General features: G+C 40.3%; 1 protein-coding gene across 2 annotated transcripts; it reads right to left on the reverse strand.

Moving 5' to 3' along the window:
- Positions 1-735: 735 nt before the first annotated feature.
- LOC119884594 (transmembrane protein 184B-like) lies at positions 736-19,649 on the reverse strand. Of its 2 annotated transcripts, XM_038694982.1 has the most exons (10): positions 19,537-19,649; positions 19,161-19,236; positions 16,476-16,709; positions 11,601-11,766; positions 5,857-5,947; positions 5,681-5,756; positions 5,211-5,302; positions 4,724-4,893; positions 4,325-4,519; positions 736-3,247 (listed from the first exon to the last, which is right to left on the reverse strand). In XM_038694982.1, the coding sequence occupies exons 2-10, from the start codon at positions 19,203-19,205 to the stop codon at positions 3,018-3,020; spliced, it is 1,299 nt and encodes a 432-aa protein (XP_038550910.1). In that variant the 5' UTR covers positions 19,206-19,236; positions 19,537-19,649; the 3' UTR covers positions 736-3,017. The 2 variants fall into 2 exon arrangements, with proteins under 2 accessions (XP_038550910.1, XP_038550918.1); XM_038694990.1 differs by lacking the exon at positions 19,537-19,649 and having other exon boundaries at positions 19,161-19,529.
- Positions 19,650-19,789: the final 140 nt, after the last annotated feature.

Genomic DNA, 19,789 nt, shown 5'->3' on the forward strand with positions numbered 1-19,789 from the left:
GTTATTTACTTTAAGATTATTTGTTCCTTTACTTTTGCTCACCTAAGAGTGCTGTGGTCTAATACAAACGGTGGTATGTCCTAAGTTGTTTAACACATCTAGATGTGAATACCAGGAAATGAGAGCTGAAATTCTGAACTCTTGTCTCATCTTTTGATATTAAACCCACGTCTTCAGTGAACAACAAAAACAAAAGGAATTTGCCTTACTGTTCCAAAACGTTTGGGGGGTACTGTATATATATTTTTAGTTTCATGATGGCTCCCACAAGTTCTGCATTAAGAAAGGGTAGAAAGCAATCCTTTGTAACTATACCACAATGTAAAAGTTCTCCATTACAAGTAGAGTCTTGCATTCAAACTGTTACTCAAATAAAAGTATATAACTATAAACAGAAAAATGTACTTAAAATACAAATAGGTAAATGGCCCATTATATTTATTTGGATTATTACGATTGTGGATCCATTAACATGCAAGTAGCATTTTAATGTTGTAGCTGGTGAAAGTGAATTATAGGTTTACAAAATCTTAGCCTACTAGGTAACTGGCAGCTGTAAATATAAGTGCGCTACTTGAGTAAATGCAGTTACTTTCTAACAGGGTTTTGTTGCTTGGGTGCTATTTTGAGAATGTATTTCATAAAAGCAGAATCATTGTACAATGTTAATACATATTGTTGTGACGATGCTGGTGACATCAACTCGCTGACTTGAACAAAAACCCAGCAGAAAAGTATTTTCTGCATTTGTCTTTTATTTCCTTTTCAACACCAACAGAAACCAATATAGCATGAAAACATGAGATAATATTACCAATATACAAATTAAAAAGTATACAACAGAAATAAAGCAGGAGAATTAGAAATATTAAACTATAGTACTATACCAAGCAATACCATTACAGTCATCATCATGAATGTTTTGCAAGTGCTTAGTATTTATGTACAAAATTATTTTCTTTCTGGTATAATATTTCCTGGTTTAATATATTCAGCATTAACATCCAGCTTTTAAATCACAGCGTATCAAAACTATAATTTTATAGTGTTTTGTATCAAGATGCTTGAGTGTGAGGGGCAGAGTATAAGGCAGTACATTTCACTTTTTCAATATGAAGTTAATGTTAAATTAATCGAACAAATTCACTCAACCCTCACCTTTAACTGAAGCACTACAGGTTCAGTGGAGCAACAGATAAACAAGTGATGCATTAATTATTGAGTGTAGCAGGTGGTTGGTGGGGACACCAACCAACTTTATATCGATTGTGTTCTTTTGAGGATGCACATCAATTTGGCTGTTAATTTTTCATCCTGACTACATTCTTTACTCACAAGGACTGTACTGTGAGTTTACCTGCAGTCAACAGACTTGAAGCAATCTGTAAAAATAAAAAGAGGAAAACACTGATTGCACATTAAGAGGCAGCATTGGGCCTAATGTCACCTGTCAAAAAGATATACTAGGCTTTTTTACAGCTCTGCTCCACCATCAAACATTTACAATCACAAACACAAGCAACTTCTATACTGGCCTCTGCTAAAACGCATATTAAACATCATACATACATAAAGTATGAATTTACTCAAACAGTTTGACAGGCAGGCCTAAAGGTTTTGACTCACTTGAGGCTTTTTTTTCCTACCACACATCACTGTCTTCTGCTGTAGTGTGTCTCTTTTCTAACTGTACCTAAACATCTTGCATACCAACTTTTAATTCCCATATATTCCTTTTCCAGATGTGAGTCCAGTCAGATTTAAAGCCTTATTTGTACGGACACATCTTTGCATGGCCTAATTTGTTTGTAATTCCCAGCGTTCGGACTCTCTCACCGCTACTACTATAGCAGTGATGCCATTATACCAGCTGAGGCAGGCCTGGGCTGTGCTACATGTGTACTACATGTTATGCCCTTAATTATGGGATTACAATCCACCGCACATCACAGCTGGGCCGGCTCTGCGGGGAAGTGTTGCTTCTTCAGTAATTTGCAATCTGTGTGGGTGTTGTCCTTCCGTCAGTCTCCCAGCCCACACTGAAATCTCTCCTCCAGCTGTCCCCTACGTGCTCCACAAACAATAACATTTTGCGGAGGAGCCCAAGTCAGGCCAAAACCTGGAGTCGTACAATTACACTTTTAGTCACTTGTTCAAATGAACCCACAACAAAATATAAAACAAACACAGAATATTAAAAACATTTCTGGAATAACAAATTTCCAACAAACTTAAATGAGTTATACCTTCAAGGCTTCAACATTTAAATAAAAAAACATTTGTGAATAAAAGTCTTATATATTAAAATGAAGCCGCGGCAATTCAAAGGCTCCTCAGTTTTGCTTGACTATAAATCAATTCTAAATATTAAGACAGAGTGTCTCATTAAGTGGAGCACAAAGTACTGCTCCCTCTACATGCTTCGGTAAGAGGCAGAGTTGGCACAAGGGTGAGGAGGAGTATGGATTGAGAATCAATATAAAAACTAAAAGATGAAGGCCATTTGTTCAAAATGACGATGGCACTTTGCTTATCATATCTTTTTTGTTGTGGTGTTTAAAGTAGCAACATAAGGATGCTATATGCATGGTTATTTGTACCAATCTATATTCAATGGTTGAATATACATATCGTATTTCTGTCAGTGATGGCCTCTGTGACAACAACAAAAATGACAACTTGACCTGTTAATACACCTAAAGTCTAAACTCGACTTCTCTTCTCCATATTTATAACAACTTCTCCATCCTCTTCATGGTCCCATTTTTCTTACTGTACCTATTGTTTCCTCTTTTTCCTTGTAAAAACACTTAATCCCTTCCTTCAGTCTGTTAACCAGAATTTCATAAGTCTGACATGAATCTGATCTTTTGTTGTCAAATGTGGAAGGAAAAAAAAAGTAAACAATGTGATCTTCCATGTTAAGGTGGCAACAAAATATCTAATTTGTCTTACATGGTTGATAAAATTCCCACATGGCCTACAGAAAAGTGAGCTTCTGAGTGTGTGTTTGAGTCTCAGAATTCGTCGTCAGAGCTGAGCAGCAGCGTCTTTTCATTGTCCCCGCGGGTGCTGATGTTGCTGTGGCTGCGGGAGAGGGGTGGCCCCCCACCTCGCTCCAATGTGGACTGCTGAGTGTACTGCTGATAAGCTGGGGAGAAGTTATGGATGGCGTCCTGGACCATGTCCCCTGGATTCATGGTCTCCTTCAGGCTGCTGGAGATGCTCTTCATTGGGGCGCAGCGACCTGGGGGTGGGGTCGAAAGTTTGGAATATTAATAAAGAGCCACAGAGCAGGTTGGACGGGGAGGGAGAAAAATACAGAAACCATGTTTCCATCCAACTGTCATGTGAATTTTCCAAATAAATATTTGAAATGTTGCCATAAATAATTATAATTTTTCTAAATTTAATCAGCAGGATGCCATAGACATGCAGATTATATAATAAAGCACATAACAGTCATTAGGAGATTACTGGAGGTCACATTTTAACATTTTATGACATCAAAAGATAGGATGTCAAACAATAAAGAAATACCACTAGGAAGATGATGACTTAACATCAGTTTACATTAATAAGTTACATTGTTTCAACTATTATCGGCTAAATTTTTTCCTCAACACATAGGTTTTTCCACAGGGAGAGAGTAAGAGGGGGCCACTGTGCCTGGGTACGAACATAAGATTTAACAAAACTGTGCCAGGAGAGATGAAAAAGGCAACAAGTTCAAAGGCTGAATTCAATGACAGTAAAATGAACATAAGGAAACAATACATAACAGCCATAGACCCACAATTTTAAATCTAAACTGATGTCATGCTGTACTGAAAACAATGTAATGGACATTCAACCACAATGAAACACAAAAAAGCAAACAAAAAGCACTGTAAAGAGGGCAAACATACAGCTGTTGTTGACAAAAACACAGCTAACATCAGACCTACCGTATTGTCCATAGATAGGAAATGAGCCTTTCAGTGCAGCACAGTGGAAGAGAGAAAAAAAGGAAAAGGGGAGAGACAAGGAACACAAGAGAGTCAAGATGAAAATGAAGAAAGAGGAAAAACAAGTAGCTGTGCTGAAGCAGAAGAAAAGAGAAAGTCTAAAATTTTTAGTGTCAAAGATAGGAATCAAAGTTAAAGGCTGGGACACAAAGAGTGAGGTCTGATCAGTTCTGTAAGAATCTGTGTATAAAGGATCTTTCAGAGGAGACAGGTTATAATACATAAAATAACATACCGGCTCCCTTTCTCATTGTCAACACATTTTGCTTTACTTTTCCAAACCATCAGAATTCCACCACACACATACACACACTTACCATATGAGTCGAGTCTTTTATCCATATAGACCTTGTAAGTAAAGGCATGGCGCAAAGCAACAGCAGCAAAGAACATCTCGATGCAGATAATGAAGTTTTGATAACCAGCAGCAACAGTTCCCTCTCCCACAGAGAAGTCAGCTGAGCTGATCTTAGGGATGGCTCCGCACTTCTCCAGGATGGCCAGCAGCATCCCTGGATCGGTCAAAGAGAGACGGAGTGAGAAAACAGAAATCATAAACAGAGAATAGGCAGTGCAGATTTCATCGGCACGCTTTGTGTGCATTTTAAATGTGTGCATGAAAAAACCTGCCTGGAGACCAAGAAATTAAACACCTGTGTTGAAGTAATGAACCCTAACCCCTGCTGGGTACCAAGCTCAGAGGGTGGTCTTCTTACCTTGCCAGAAGGAGAGGAAGATGACGGACTTCACCATGAAGAACTTGAGCACGGGGTTGTATGGGACGAGCAGTTCACGCGTGGCAAAGTAGAAGAGGAAGAGAGCATAGAGCGACAGACTGACGGAGATGTTGTAGATAATGGTCACATATAGGTAGCCACTAGCCACACTGGAGGAGAGAGACAGAAAAAATAATGTAGTTTAGCTATGAGACACGGGGCAAATGTCTTAGCGAGGAAACACAGAAACTGGAACCATTTGAATTAAGCATTAAAGACGTAAAAATGATTTATAATCTACTTAAAGCTAATCAAAGCAAGTTTATATTGGAAATTTGGAAATCCGCCATCATGGTCTGAAAAGATGTTTGGCTGAAGTCAGTCCATGTCTACAGTAGTGTGACACAAAACAGCAAGTCAGAACCACAAGAAATCACTGCTCATGTCCACGTTGTGAATGACAATAGGCAACTTCTTGGAAACATACTTAAAGTCTCCATCTTTGTATTTTCCAAAGGCCTGAAGAATGACAGTGATCACTGCCATCAGGGGTTTCACCACACAGAACTGGAGGGTTGCCTGAGGAAGCAGGGGGGGGGGGGGGGGAGAGAGAGAGAGAGAGAGAGAGAGAGAGAGAGAGAGAGAGAGAGAGAGAGAGAGAGAGAGAGAGAGAGAGGAAGTAAATATGGCAGGAAAAAAAAGAAGAGAGAAATTATCTAGAAATAAAAAACAGCAATGCCAGACCACTTTGTTTCATTTATATGACGCGACAGTAGTCTCTGCAAGCAATTTCATACTATATGGAAATCAACATGGATATGAATATCATACTGATTTGTAGTAAACATGATAATACATGCAATAACACCGCTATGGTCATCATAGTGGACAGTATTAGTTCCTCTAACCATAAAGCACAACACTAAAACATAGTTATAACACCCTTTTGATTGGTACCTGTTTGCAAAACCTGAGGAAACCAATAGAGTACGTCTTGCCCCACAGACAACAGGTCCCATACATACAGCTTGACCTAAAGTGAAGGTTCATAAAAGGTCAAAAGTGTTGAAAACGCACACTACTTGGACACAAAATGAATGTGTGTCATTAATGGAATAAAGACAGGCACTTACTCAATAGGTTTCCCTCTGATCTCAGCCATGATGGCGCTCTCTCCTCCCAGATACTCATAACACAGACTCAGGAAGTTGTAGATGACAAAGGCTGCAGAGTGACACATGTAAAGAAAAAAATGTTACCGCTTTCTGAGCGTGTCCATTGGTGTCAGTGAAAATCATTCCATTAAACAGCCATAAATAATTTACATTTTGTAACTGGAGTAAGTGCTTGATGCATTGGCGCACAGCACCACCGTATCTAGAAATTACAAACTATATTAAGGATGAACCAATCTAACTTCCTCTAGCAGGTAAAAATCTGAAGCTAATTTGTTTTCAGAATGCTTCAGAAGAAAATTAGCTGAAACCCCCAACCTACCTTACATTTATCCTATAGCTCTGACAAAAATATCACGTCAATGTTGCTGATGTGGGTTTGGGAAAACTTTTAACAGCCTCCAAAAAATAAACTGATGCATGACAGCTATAGCAGCGGGATCAACGCTTGGTGTAACTGTCATAATTACAGTTTTGTTTTGCTGATTTCGTTTCAGAACTGCTGAGCTTGCTATTTCAAGGCAGAAGGGTGAGTCATCCCCATCAGCAGGCTTAGAAATGATGATGGGTAATGTTGTGGGTGAGGTATAAGCCTAAGCATAATTGAAAGGTGTAGTTCTCTAGAGCCAGGAGCAGGAGTGGAGCGGTGTGATAATAGGACGCCTGTGGAGACTTTGTTGTAGAAAGCAAACACTGATGAAAGCTCATGGCCCTGTCACAATGACACACAGTAGTGTCACAGAATATACATGGTTCAGAGAAACGATATACTGTAGATCTTTCCCGAGTGAACTAGATACATTCAAGGCTATGAATGAATGCTATAATAGTCAGTTACATAACTACTGCTAATAAAGATCAAAATCATATTGTAACATGCAATGTTTTGTGTTATTTTCCATAGCATCATGGGCATAAAGCCGAAGGAACACAGTTGTGTCTCTGATCCCTTTCTATTCTGTCCACAGGTCAGATCTGAATTGTAATCAACCAGTGTTTCCCACACATTGACTTTATTTGGTAGGGCCGACCAGGAATATGAATGGCCCACAAAGTATATTTGGTGACCCATCCGCGATTGATTAACTACTGGACAATCTCCCCTCGCTCTACCCCGTCTATGCAGTCTACTGACAATTGCACATTCTGCACAGAAACAGAGAGAGAGACAGAGAGAGGGGTTTTTGAAATTATGTTAGAAGGAGTGGACATGGTGAATATTTTACAAGCATGAACCAGGTAAAGCAACTGTGAATACACCTGGTTGATGTCGATGTAATTCAGTAACACATTGTTTTGATACAACAAGCCTCCTCAGGGTGACTTCATAAATTATTACTATTCTGCAAACATGTATAATTTTATGGTTAATTTTATCTGACTGAGAAGTAACATACAATTTAAATACACTGCATAGTGCATACTCTTTCCAGTAACTGGTGTCCCTGAGTGAGTAGAAAGTTTTCTCACCTGCTGCCGCAGGTGTTCTCCGGCTAATTTAAGGGATACAGATACAAGCTCCCCACTGCCTCAGCTCTCTCTGTTGTTTAATGTGGCTGAGGTTAAAAGTAACCCTGTGATTGTAGCACAACGGCAGAACTAACTCAACACAGTGCTGCTTGTTGCACAACTACACATTCAGTATTTTTTTCACTCTGAAACTTGCCATGCCTTTACTTTGAAAAGCAATGGCAGTATGAAAGATGAGAGCATAAATATCCATGTGTTAATAACAACAGCAACAACACATATGTCTTAGTCATTAACGTAGATCCTTAATTGTGCAGACAAAGCTCATCAGGTCAATATTGTGCCTTATTAAACCAACTTGTCTGTCACATCATATCTAATAAAATAAACAGCAACCTCTTCTTTCATATACTATTCTATATATATTATCGATATTCATTTATTGATCATGGAATATATACTGATTTGCAATACAAATTCCAAAAAAGAGGTGTGGGGAGATTTAGTTAAAAGTACATCATTCACGGAAGTACCATAACAGGCACATAACCGGTCCTACATGTGCACCTTTTTAAATCAACCATGAAGGTACTTAGCATTTGTACAAATGTGTTGCAGTTTAGCCTGAACTTAGTGCTGGGCAATAAAACAATAATGATAATTACCGGAATATAATTTGCCTCAATAACAATATAAGAAATGTTCAATAAATGTTTATTAAATGTTTAATTCATTTGAATCATAACTAAATTAGCACTTAATTTTTCTATTAGGATTTTTATTTTGTTGAGGAAAAGACACTGAAAAAAAGATGAAAAATGGTTTTATCATAATTTTTTTGAATGTTCTACCTCAGATTTGTTAAGTGATCCACTGTTTTTAGGGTTCATACCACGTAGCGTAGCGGTAGAACCCTTCTATGTTTGTGTGTTTTAGTTATTAGGGTTCATACCGCGTAGCGTAGCGGTAGAACCCTTCTATGTTTGTGTGTTTTAGTTATTAGGGTTCATACTGCGTAGCGTAGCGGTAGAACCCTTCTATGTTTGTGTGTTTTAGTTATTAGGGTTCGTACCATGTAGGGAGGCCTCCGATTCGTTCATGTAGATGCCTTTTCACCTTTCTAAACTTGTGATTGGTTAAGGGGCGGGCCTAACGGGCAGAGCGGAGCAGAGCTACGAGTCAGCCTGCTGCTTCCAGCGTGTATTTTTCTCTGGAGGTAACTTAGCCACAAACTGCAGCAGACAGAAAGGTGTAATTTAATTATTATACAGACAGTCAGTAGCCTGGCTGGTTTATAATAAGTCTATCAATCTGCTACAAACTTTTGTGTACTGTACTGTGTGAGAGCCGTGCTAGTCTGCAGATAGCAACAGGTTAGCAACATCGCTAACAGCAAGCTAACGTTAAACAGACACTTTCCCGCTGACACACCGTGCGTGAGCTGATAAGCACCTCTGGCTTTGAGGGAGACCATCCTGTACCTGTCTTCATCTTCATCTTTCTGAGAGGATTGCAAAACATGACACCAGCAGGAGTTATCTGGACGATGCTGTGAAACTGAGCTTACTTTAAAGGGTTAAACATCGCTGCCCAACAGACAGGCGGAGGAAACAGCTACGAGCTCAGTGACGGTCGGATCATAATGTTTATTAAACTCTGTGGAAAATGTTAAACAGCACTGCGGGGCCGCAACGAGTCTGCGGACTCTCTGAAAAACTTCAGTCCTCCAGAAGTTTGCCCAGAGGAAAAGCCGCTGCGCCTTTCTGCTGAAGTGAGCCTGCTTTGGTGAGTGAAGCATCGTTAATCATCGTGACTGTGTGCTGCTGCTCTGTGTATGGGACAAACTGTTGTGCTAGATCAGTTGATACCAGGCTATGGATTGCGCTTGATGTCATGTAGCCGCTTTCATGCTGCTTTATTATCCGCGGTTATGACGTCAATATGGCGGCTGGCTGCGCTGGATGAAAGGTACGGAGCCGAGAGTGTAAATGATCGATCTCGATCTCTCTCTCTCTCGATATCTCTCTCTCTCTCGATATCTCTCTCTCTCTCCCTCCCTCTCTCTCTCTGAGCCATGCTGTTTGTTGACATGTTAGAAACACAGCAGCAAGAGAGAGTATTGTATTGTAGTTTTAATGGCATCTATATTTTCAAACCATTTTAATGAAATAGTATGGTTAATAATACTAGTATATACATAGTGTATATTTCAATTAAATTATTATATAGTCTAATATGAAAGAAAAATATTTATGCTCCGTGATGTCTGTAATCCTGAGTGGGCTTATTCCCAGTAAACGTTTTGTTCTTTGCAGTCAGTGCACTCCTACAAATAAAAGCTGTAGTTGTTTTAAGGAAAAGGTCAACTAGCGTATTTGAAGAAAAATTGCCCAACACATACAGATACATCACACATTAAAACAGGATTTTTATGGACGCTTGCTATAATGGAAACATATTTTTTACATCTCCTCCTACACCGTAGCTCCAATTGCCACCAAATTTTCTCTGTATCATCATTGGACTTTACATATATAAAGTTGTATAAAGCTTGTTGATGGCTCCTTTCGTTTTCAAAATATTGACCAATAAACGTGTAAAGTGGCGTGGTGCAGGACATAAATAGACAAAGATCCACAACCATTGGTCCAATCATCACAAAACGTAAAACAGGCTACAAAATGCATATTGTTTGTCCAATCAACACAAAACTTGCAGGATATCTCAACATCAGCACCTCAGACATACCCTGAAAGTCTCATTAAAATCCACCGCTAGGGGGTGCTATAAATGCATCGTAATTAGACGTGGAATGATACAAATCAAGCTATGGATCAGAAAATGGTTGTCCAGTTGTTACAAAACTTGCAGGATATGTTTTCTAACAATGTTGAACCATGTGGTGAAATTATTTTAATGGCGATACTGCGAAAAACGGTATGAACCCGCGAATCACCGCTTGCGGCTATATTTTTTATTTATTTTTATTAATTTTTTATCATGATAACATTTTTGGCCATATTGCCCAGCCCCATCTAAACTAAAGGTACACTGAGGGTCTATATGCACTCTGTTGGAAGAGGAACACATTATCTTCTACTAGCTGAGCAAGCTTTTGTGTGCATGTCCAAGATGCAGAGACAGACAAATGGCATGAAAAAGATTCAAATGCCCATTTCTCCAAATACTGCCAACTGACTGAACTTGGTCTATATTTTACCTGCAGTAGAAGTCACTAATTTTGTCTATATGAACAGCAGCAGTAATAAACAGTCGGTCTCTACATTTAAGAGTACATTTCAACAGGTGCTGCCCTACCATGCAATCTCTCAACCTGCCATAAGGCAGGGCGATACTGCAGAGGACAGCAGACTGACCAAACAGTTTCACAGCAACCGTGCCCATAACATGATCCTGTTGTTGTCTGTATAGGCATAACAACTAACAATTCTTATAAGGATCAATGAACTGTCAATTCTGTTTTTGATGAATCAATTAATTTAGTCTATAGGATGTCACAAAATAGTGACAAATGCCCATCACAAGTTTTGAATCCAAGGTGATGTCTTTAAATTAATTATCCAAACAACAGTTCAAAGTATTCATAATGATAGAAAGAGAGAAAAGCAGCAAATCCTCACAACTGAGAAGCTGAAACCAGCTGTTATTTGGCATCTTTGCTGTCCTGTAGATCAACTTGTAGTTTCAGCACTACAGGCATGTTCAGGCAAGTATTCTAATTATGTGATTTAATAAAAGCTAATTCCCATTACCATAGCATGTTATGTAATTGATTGTTTAATTCTCAAATTCTGCATGAATTCTTTGAGAAATTCCAGTTGCATTATAGGCTGCTAAGTTAAAGAACAGGCTTACGCTCATAAGTGAGATGCCTTTCACACACTTCTTAAGGATTTGCTTGTTTTCATACAGTTGCTAGGAAACAGGTTTCCCCTCCCCTGCAATCCCAACAGGCCATGGAGACATGAGAACAAAGATGGCAACCTTTGTAAATGAAGACATGCAAAGGCCATCTGCCACTGATGTATCACCACACATAAATTCTCACACTCTTATTTCTACTGGCAGTCAAAAGACACATTAGAACATAAAACACTCACTCCCACAGCTGTGGGGAATATTGGTCTGCCGTTTGCATGGCAGCATGTAATCCAGCCTGTAGAAGAAACTGCTAGTATACCACTTCATTGCACTGTGTTTCATCCACTCACCTTCATAGCAGTCTCTGACTGTGTCAAAGTACACATAATACTCCTCGTTGGTGAAGAAAAGAAGGCTGAGCCAGGAGTCGAAGGCATAGATGGGGACTATGAAGAGGATCCTAACTATGTGCCTCTGCTCATTTGGAGAGCTGTAGTAACGTAGGTGCATGTAGATCTAAAAAGAAGAGAAAGAAAAGAGTTGGAGAAAAAAGGATCCGTCAAATAGATAAAGTGATAATTTAAGATCATACTTTGAACAATATCCCCATGAAATACATCATTATCTAACCAAGAATTTGCAGTGAGTAAAAAAGTGCCTGGATTTGTATGTTTTAGCTAGTCAAAAGCAAGTATCTATTCTAGGGCAGAATTATATTATTCCTGTTATCTTTGGTGCACAGATGAGTCACTCCCAGAGCCTGAAACTCAGGCACATCTGACATCTGATGTCATCAGACATCATACACTGTCCCAGCTGATAATAATTATATGTCCATGTGGATGGTGACTGAATACATGTTCTTTAGGAGTACAGCCATATTTTTGGAATCAGCAATACAAAAAAAGGTTTTAACTTTAACTTTCCATAAGTTGCCAGGGGAGATGCTGGAACACTTTTTTTTGATGGCATCATATTGAATCATTGGCTTCGCAATAGAGCTGCTCATGCTAGAAATACTGCATAAATAATCAATTAAGGGAGAAATGGACAATAAAATACACTGGAACCTTGGTATAGGTGCACATACACATGAGAACATTTGTATTTACACAAAGACGCGTAAAAACATGTAGTTAATATACTGTATACATTATCTCACAAAAGTGAGTACACCCCTCACATTATTGAAAATATTTGATTATATCTTTTCATGTGACAACACTGAAGAAATGACACTTTGCTACAATGTAAAATGGCCAATTTGGACATTTTCACTTAGGGGTGTTCTCACTTTTGTTGCAGCAGTTTAGACATTAATGGCTGTGTGATTTTGAGGGGACAGCAGTTATACAAGCTGTATACTCACTACTTTACATTGTAGCAAAGCGTCATTTCTTCAGTGTTGTCACATGAAAAGATATAATCATATATTTTCAAAAATGTGAGGGGTGTACTCACTTTTGTGAGATACTGTGTGAGGATATTATATATATATATATATATATATATTTATTATGTGAAATGTGCAAAATGACCCAGAATTAGGTCTTGTGCATACAAAGCCTTTACACCATTTTTTTCTTTTTACATGTTTGACAAACCACACATCTTCAGCACATAAAAAAACAAGATAAGACACAGTGAGGGGATATTCATTAGATTATATATTCATCAGATTCCCCTTGTGACACAACAGCTAAGAATGTGGTAGATAAATGGGTCAGCAGAAAATAAATGCTGCCTTGTGAAACCTGTGTGTGTGTTTTCATCGGACTCTATTCCATCTGTACAGGTCAGAAGTAAGTCGTATACTGGAGATCTGCATGTCTGTGTTGTGTGCGTGCACTGACTCATGGGGTTGTTTAGGGTAACTGATACTTGGCTTTTATCACTCCTATTGAGAGCAGCAGAAGGCAGGAAGAAACGGGCGGGTCTTTGTCACCACCAATTCTGTCTGCTCCATCTGACTCCTGTCCACTTACACAACGTTCCACCTATCACCTTTCATGACCTGTAAACACACCTTTGGTACAATAACAAACAGTGGGGGGGGGGGGGGGGGGCATCATACCAAGCGAGACCGTGCACAGGGCTTGTTGCTAGATGACCCTCCTCTGCACGCGCACACACACACACAAACGCACGCACGCGCCCATCCCCTGCACGTCGTAGTCAATCAGGAGCACCTGTTGCCAGAGTGACAGAGGGCTCTTCTTTAACCCTGTGTGTGAAGAGCAGCAGCAAACAATGGAGGACAGACCATTAACATAAGCCTCAAGGTACAATAGATCTCAGTTACATGTAAGGGATGCTTACTAAATACTTCACTGCACCATGAGGGCTGTTCAACTGACACAAACAGCACTGAACTGCACTTATCTGCACCACTAACAACAAACACCTCTGTTCTCCAGAGATTATGAACACTTTCTGAACTGTTAAAACAGACCTAAAGAGTGTCACTTTATAAACCTAATGTACATCCTAATATAGGCTACAGCGGAGCAGCAGTTAGAGCAGCACAGAGTGAGGTCTCGCCATGCTTCCACTTTGGCTCAGCTACATGAGGTAATTGTCACATGTTGAGTGTGTTTCAGGAGGAATAATCAACCTCAGTCATTCAAACTTGGCACATGAGAGCTCCCTGGCAGCCTTGGGGTTGGGGTGCTGACCGTGAATTGCAACATCCCAGGTTCGCCTCCAGCCAGGAGGGACAGCATGTCTTTCCTTATCTTTCTCTCCCCTCATTTCCTTTCATCCCTTTTAGTCGGCCATCAGATAAAGGCAATGATAGAACAAAACAAAACATAAAAACTATGCAAGCCTTTAAAAGGTAGTCCTTCAATTGTTCTGTTTATGTATAATTGCAATGTAAACATCTGTTTCCCATGCCAAAAAAGCCCTGTTGAATTAAATAGAATGTAATTTGTTTTTAATGCTTAATGCCTGCAGCAATCTTAGGAGGAAGGCTTAGGCAGATCTTCAGTAAGAAGTACTACTTACTCTGGAGTTAGGTGTCCCTAAAAACAGTGTAATCAATTCAGATTTTGTCATTCATAAGAAACAGATTAAAAAGGTGGTATTATGCTCATTTTCAGGTTTAAAATCTTATTTAGGGGTTGTACCAGAACAGGTTTACATGGTTTAATTTTCAAAAAACACCATATTTTTTGTCATACTGCACATTGCTGCAGCTCCTCTTTTCACCCTGTGTGTCTTTTTAGCAATGGAGTGATACATCTTGTCTCTAAATGATCTATGTTGGGAGTTGCACATGCGCAGTTCCTAGTTAAGGACTACTAGCCAATCAGAAGCAGAGAAGGGCATGTCAGCGTAAGGCCGGTAATAGCCAATCAGAAGCAGAGAAAGGCGGGTCAGCGAAAAGCCGGTAAACAACTTTGATTCAGAAAGGACGTGGACACTGGACGTGGATGGCTGCTCAATCCAAATTTGGGGCAATTCTTCCCCATGGGGCCCTGATCACACATGACAATTTTGGTGCAATTCGGCCAAAAGGTGGCGCTAAAAGCGAAGCTCAAATCTCTCACTAAATCCCATACATTCCTATGGCATTTTCAAAGGCAGGACGTTTTGCCTCCATTTGAAATGGCCCATCAAAACCAAACGTGGGGACCTTATGCGGCACGACGGCAGAGCGCCCGGACCTACTCGCGCATCCTCCGCAGGGCGAGGGGGGTGGCTTGCGCCGGGAGGCTTGGACCCCGCTTACAACTGCTTGCAGTTCTAGTTATTATCATTATCATCATTATTATTATTATTATTATTATTATTATTATGTCCATTGACTGCTTGGAGGGTAGCTAGTGTTTGGAAGGGAGAGGAGAGGTGTGTGCGGCAGCTCAGTGTTTTTCCACTGGTGTTTTTGAGGGCGTGTCGGACTAGTCGCTCAGCGAGCATTATGACACGTATTTTCATTGTGACGTCACAAGAAAGGGAAGTAAAGGCTGGACTATAAACGAGCTGTTTTCAGGCAGGGAACTCCCTTTGGGGTGGACTTTGGACTTTTTCACTTTGTAAACCTGTTACATGCCCAAAAAAGATATAACTCAATACAGGAGAGCGGAAAAGCCAAAAACCATAATAAACTGCTTTTTTTCCTTTCTTTATATTCCCACAAACAATCAATGTGTATTAAACATAAATATGTTTATGTGCTCAGTGTTTAGCCAATGTGCAACAAGTGGGGTGGACAACCTACGTACAAAAATCGGCCTGTATTTGGAAGAAGCCTTCTTCCCACAGGATGTGATGCTTTCTAAATGCATGCATGTGTTTGGTGTGTGAACATGCACATATAGAGCCTTTGATTAAAAGGGGCTCATTGAAAATGCTCCTGGGTTTGAATGTGTCTACCGTTTTTTGTTTTTTGCTTGCACTGAAAAGGAGCTATTTGTGCTCAACAAACCTACCTTTCATACTTGAAGGTTAGAGAAAAAGACAGAGAGCAGTCGGTAGATTTAAAAGGTCATGAGCGAGATTTAGATTTAACCCAGTACTCCCAGAGGTGAACCCTTTGCGCAACGACAAGAAAACAGATGCAGACATCTAGTATTTACAGTATCATATTAAGCTGCTGCGCTTTTTCAGAACCACATACATTGAGTAAGCAGATTGTGTCTTGCTTTACAATACATAGGCCACGCTTAGACTAATAGTGCAGTCTATTTAAGACCATAATAACACCACAGCACTGGCAACAGTGTGTCCCACTGCATGCTGCTCCAGCAAAACAACTAAATGTATTTTTCCAACTTAACCTCCTAGATCATCCCGGTACTTATCTAGTGCACATAGCCGTTGTTGGATAAGATTTAAGATATACTTTATTTATCTCAATGTTTTCACTCTGTTATTATGTTAGTATACACACAGGTCTGAAAGACACACACATGCAACCCATAGCAACACACAGAGAGATGTCAGAGTGAGTGAGTCCCCGAGCAGTTGGGGGTTCAGGAGCTTGCTCAAGGCCTCCTTCGGCAGTGCCCAGGAAGTGAACTGGCACCTCTCCAGCTACCAGTCCACGCTCCACAGCGTCTGAGCTGGATTCAAACCGGCAACCCTCCGGTTCCCAGCCTAATCCTTACGGACTGAGCTACTGCCACCCCAAAATAAAATAACTAGTGTGGAGACAAAAACTGTTAAAAGTTTAGTTTGACCACCAGATCACCTAAAACCTCCAAATGTTAGGCTCCCCTTACCTGGTGACATGTGATCAGAAGAGCTGTCCAAACAAAAAAACCCGATATAGTTTGGGCAGTAGAGGTCATGAGGAAAGTTGGCTCGTCTGGTGTGACCACTGGGGTTTCTGGTGTCCAGGAGGAGTTGGATCCTTGTGGGGCCACACTGGCTGGGGGCCCTGGGGCAAAGCCGACAGGAGAGTCATTCCCCAACCTCTCTGACGAAGTTAAGTCTCGTCGCCAAAGTTGACTCATCTGTATGAAGAAAGGGTATAGACAACGAAGACACTCTTTAGGTAATACAAACTAATTTAGCCAAGACATTTTAACTAAGTAGTAGCTTAGTATTATGTTCTTCAAGACTCGGCTGCGCGACCTCAAGTTTCAGATTTTACCGTAATACCATAATGTGTAAATGCATCATAACAGGCCCACACAGCCTAAGACCTAAATCTCAAGCAAACATCTGCTGATGTTGGAATGAGAAACCGGATGAGAGTGCAGAGCAGAGCAAAGTAGGACATTCCACAGATCTACTGTGCAAAAAAGATTGTGTGGATAGACAGAAGGAGCACGATCATAAGAGAGAGAATGAAAAGAGCATATGGTAGGTGGGTGAGGACAGGCTGATAAAGAGAGCAAAAACACACACACGCCAACACATGGGGTTGGGGGACAGAGCCTGAATCATTCAAACGCAGCGAATCAGTGTGACAGCAGTGAGCTGAGGGCCGCTGACCCAATTTCTCCTCATCTTTTTCTCTGTAGTGCAGTGGAAATGGCGCTAAACACAAACATGTTTCTTCAAAGTAATGAAACACCTTTCCACAATGCAGCATCAAAATTTAGATTGAACAGACTGAGGCTTGTGACCTCAGGTAGATGCTGCAATAAAGATATATTCTTGACATAAAACAGAAATACAGTAAGACTTACAATGAAACCTCTTCCAAATGCATTCTCCCTAAAATGGATAAAGGTGTCAGTTTCTACTCCACAAATGTTTGTTTTATAAAACCTTTATATATATAGCTATTATATCACCGGAGCTGTAGCTGGGAAAGATGTGAGCTACTGAGTTGGATACATTTCCCTCCCCATTGTTGAGTGGCTTTAAGTATCAGATTTGTGCTTCACTTTTTCTGAACAGTCACAGCCAAAAAACAAAGCCAACTTGCAGCACGGCATGGTCCAAAACCCGCTGAACTGCCTTCATAAGGTTTGGACCGTATGAACCCTGGTGCTTGTGCTGCATTTGTGCCACATCAGCAGAATATATCAGATATCTAATCCATTGGGAAATGGTGTGTCACATAATTATGCAACACTGATTTGGACAAGTTTGCACTTGCAGAGCTCGCATCATCAAAAGCATCCAGAAAGATGCTCCATGTGTCACCACCCTCATTATTAAATTGTTGCAGATATCCGAGTGCTGTCATCGCTCCAACTACGTCAGAGTCACAGTGTGGATTCCAGGAAGATGATAATCTAATCACTCACAGTGAAAACTCCTTTCACAATGGCTTTCAAACCCACCTCTGTGCACCAGCTAAATATAGGTGTTCAACGTAGTCATGGATGACTCATGCTGCCAAAGCCTCAATCATCTTGTGGCAATGCAGTAATGAGGAGCACATCAGTGTGTCACACACACCAAATGTTTAACTACTCGTGCAAAGGAACTGCAAGGAAATCAATTAAGGACAGAGCACAAAATTCAACTTTCTGCAAGCCTGGACTAAAAAAAACTAGACACTAAACACTAGACAAAATATTAATATATCAGTCTTTATCATTGATTATTTCGTCTTATTTAGTACAAAGCAATTGTTTCTAGCACAATCATTTTTGACTGTGCAGACTGTTCCAGTTCCAAACTGCATTTCAATGTGTTCAATATCAAGTAGAGAATTTAACAACTGAATGTCAGTGTCCAGATGTGATGTAATATTGATAGTTTATTTATCACGGTATCTGTTACTGCTTAACGAGTCTGAGAATGTTTAATACAAATTTACAACCCATGACTGGATGCATCAGTCCAAGCAGATTGTCATATTAAAAATAATTTAAAAAGTCTAGACGTCATCTGAGAACAATGAATAGAGATACAGGGTCTGCTCTATGTTCAAGTAGTGGCGACGATCACAAGCGTACGCTTTCACCACCACCAACAAAGCTAATGTATCCCAGTGGGCCATAGACAAGAAAGAGAGGCAACCCATCAATCCTGCTGACTGCACCCGTTGGTTGGTTTCAAAACATGCATTGTACTTTGACCTGAATCGAATCAAGTCTTTGTGACAGCTCATCTTAACTCCTGAGGCTGGGAGAGCTGCCTGAAACATACTGTGTGATAAAGCATCCCCGTCCATTGAGGCTGTGTTCAATCAGAGGCACTGAAGACCACAGGGCTACTTAGCAGTGACCACAACTCATTTTTATTGTTCTGCGTACAAATCCCACAAGGAACGAGAGCAGGTTTTCCAGCTTCCAGCCTTCCCAACAGTCTGCACATATCCGTGTCGCATTTTAGAGAAAGGGTGAAATCACACTGAATGAAGATCCAGCGGGAGCAATATTTACCTCAGCACTACTGGTTTTGATTGTGTATTTAACCGCCTGTGAGTTAATATACAGACACTAAACTGAAAACATGGTAGCTGTTCGGTGCTAATGACTCCATCCTACAGCTTCACTTACCTCCCTCTGCAGTTGTTTGATCTGCGCTGGGTTGAACAGAATCATCAATTTAGCTCATCTCGAGTCCACTGTAAACCTTTTGGAGTACAAAAAAGTTAACTGGTCAAGCGCTAACATTCAAACGACAGCCAGCCACGTATCTAATCCCTGCATCATTGTTTAAACACCGGAAAAGTGCCTCTTTTTTAAAATAAAACTGCCAAGTGTCGTTGATTAACTACGCCTAGTGCTGCTAACAGCAAGCTAGCCAGCTAGCTTGCTTCTCCTCGTAAAGTCAAAACAAAGCAAAGAAATATAACGTTAACACACTTTTAAGAAGCGACACACTATATTACAATATTAATAGGTCTATGAAAAACAACAGGGTTCATCTTGCCATTTCCCGTCCAAAGCTGATGAACTAGACACCGTTATTTCACCCACATCACTATCGACTGATCACTGTACCGACAACAGCTGCCAGGAAAAAACTCCGCTCTGTGCGCATGCGCATTCAAGCTTTTACTTCTCCGAGTCTTTGCCATTGGAAACAATAATGCATCTCTGTTCAGGCTACGCTGGACAAAACCACCACTTTAAAAACGTCTACACGCACGAGTAAAGCACCGATGAGAAAGAAAGATCACCAA

Source organism: Micropterus salmoides, unplaced genomic scaffold, assembly GCF_014851395.1.
Source record: "Micropterus salmoides isolate LMB-PRFRI ecotype aquatic unplaced genomic scaffold, ASM1485139v1 Ms_hic_scaffold_10, whole genome shotgun sequence".
NCBI lineage: Eukaryota > Metazoa > Chordata > Actinopteri > Centrarchiformes > Centrarchidae > Micropterus > Micropterus salmoides.

Excerpts from the sequence above, each read along its gene's own strand:
- LOC119884594 (XM_038694982.1), bottom strand. The coding sequence starts at position 19,205 with ATGATTCTGTTCAACCCAGCGCAGATCAAACAACTGCAGAGGGAG. Across the intron at positions 5,303-5,680 it reads TCCTCAGGTTTTGCAAACAG|GCAACCCTCCAGTTCTGTGT; the intron begins GTACCAATCAAA and ends CTGCTTCCTCAG. Across the intron at positions 4,520-4,723 it reads CTTCCTCTCCTTCTGGCAAG|GGATGCTGCTGGCCATCCTG; the intron begins GTAAGAAGACCA and ends TGACCGATCCAG.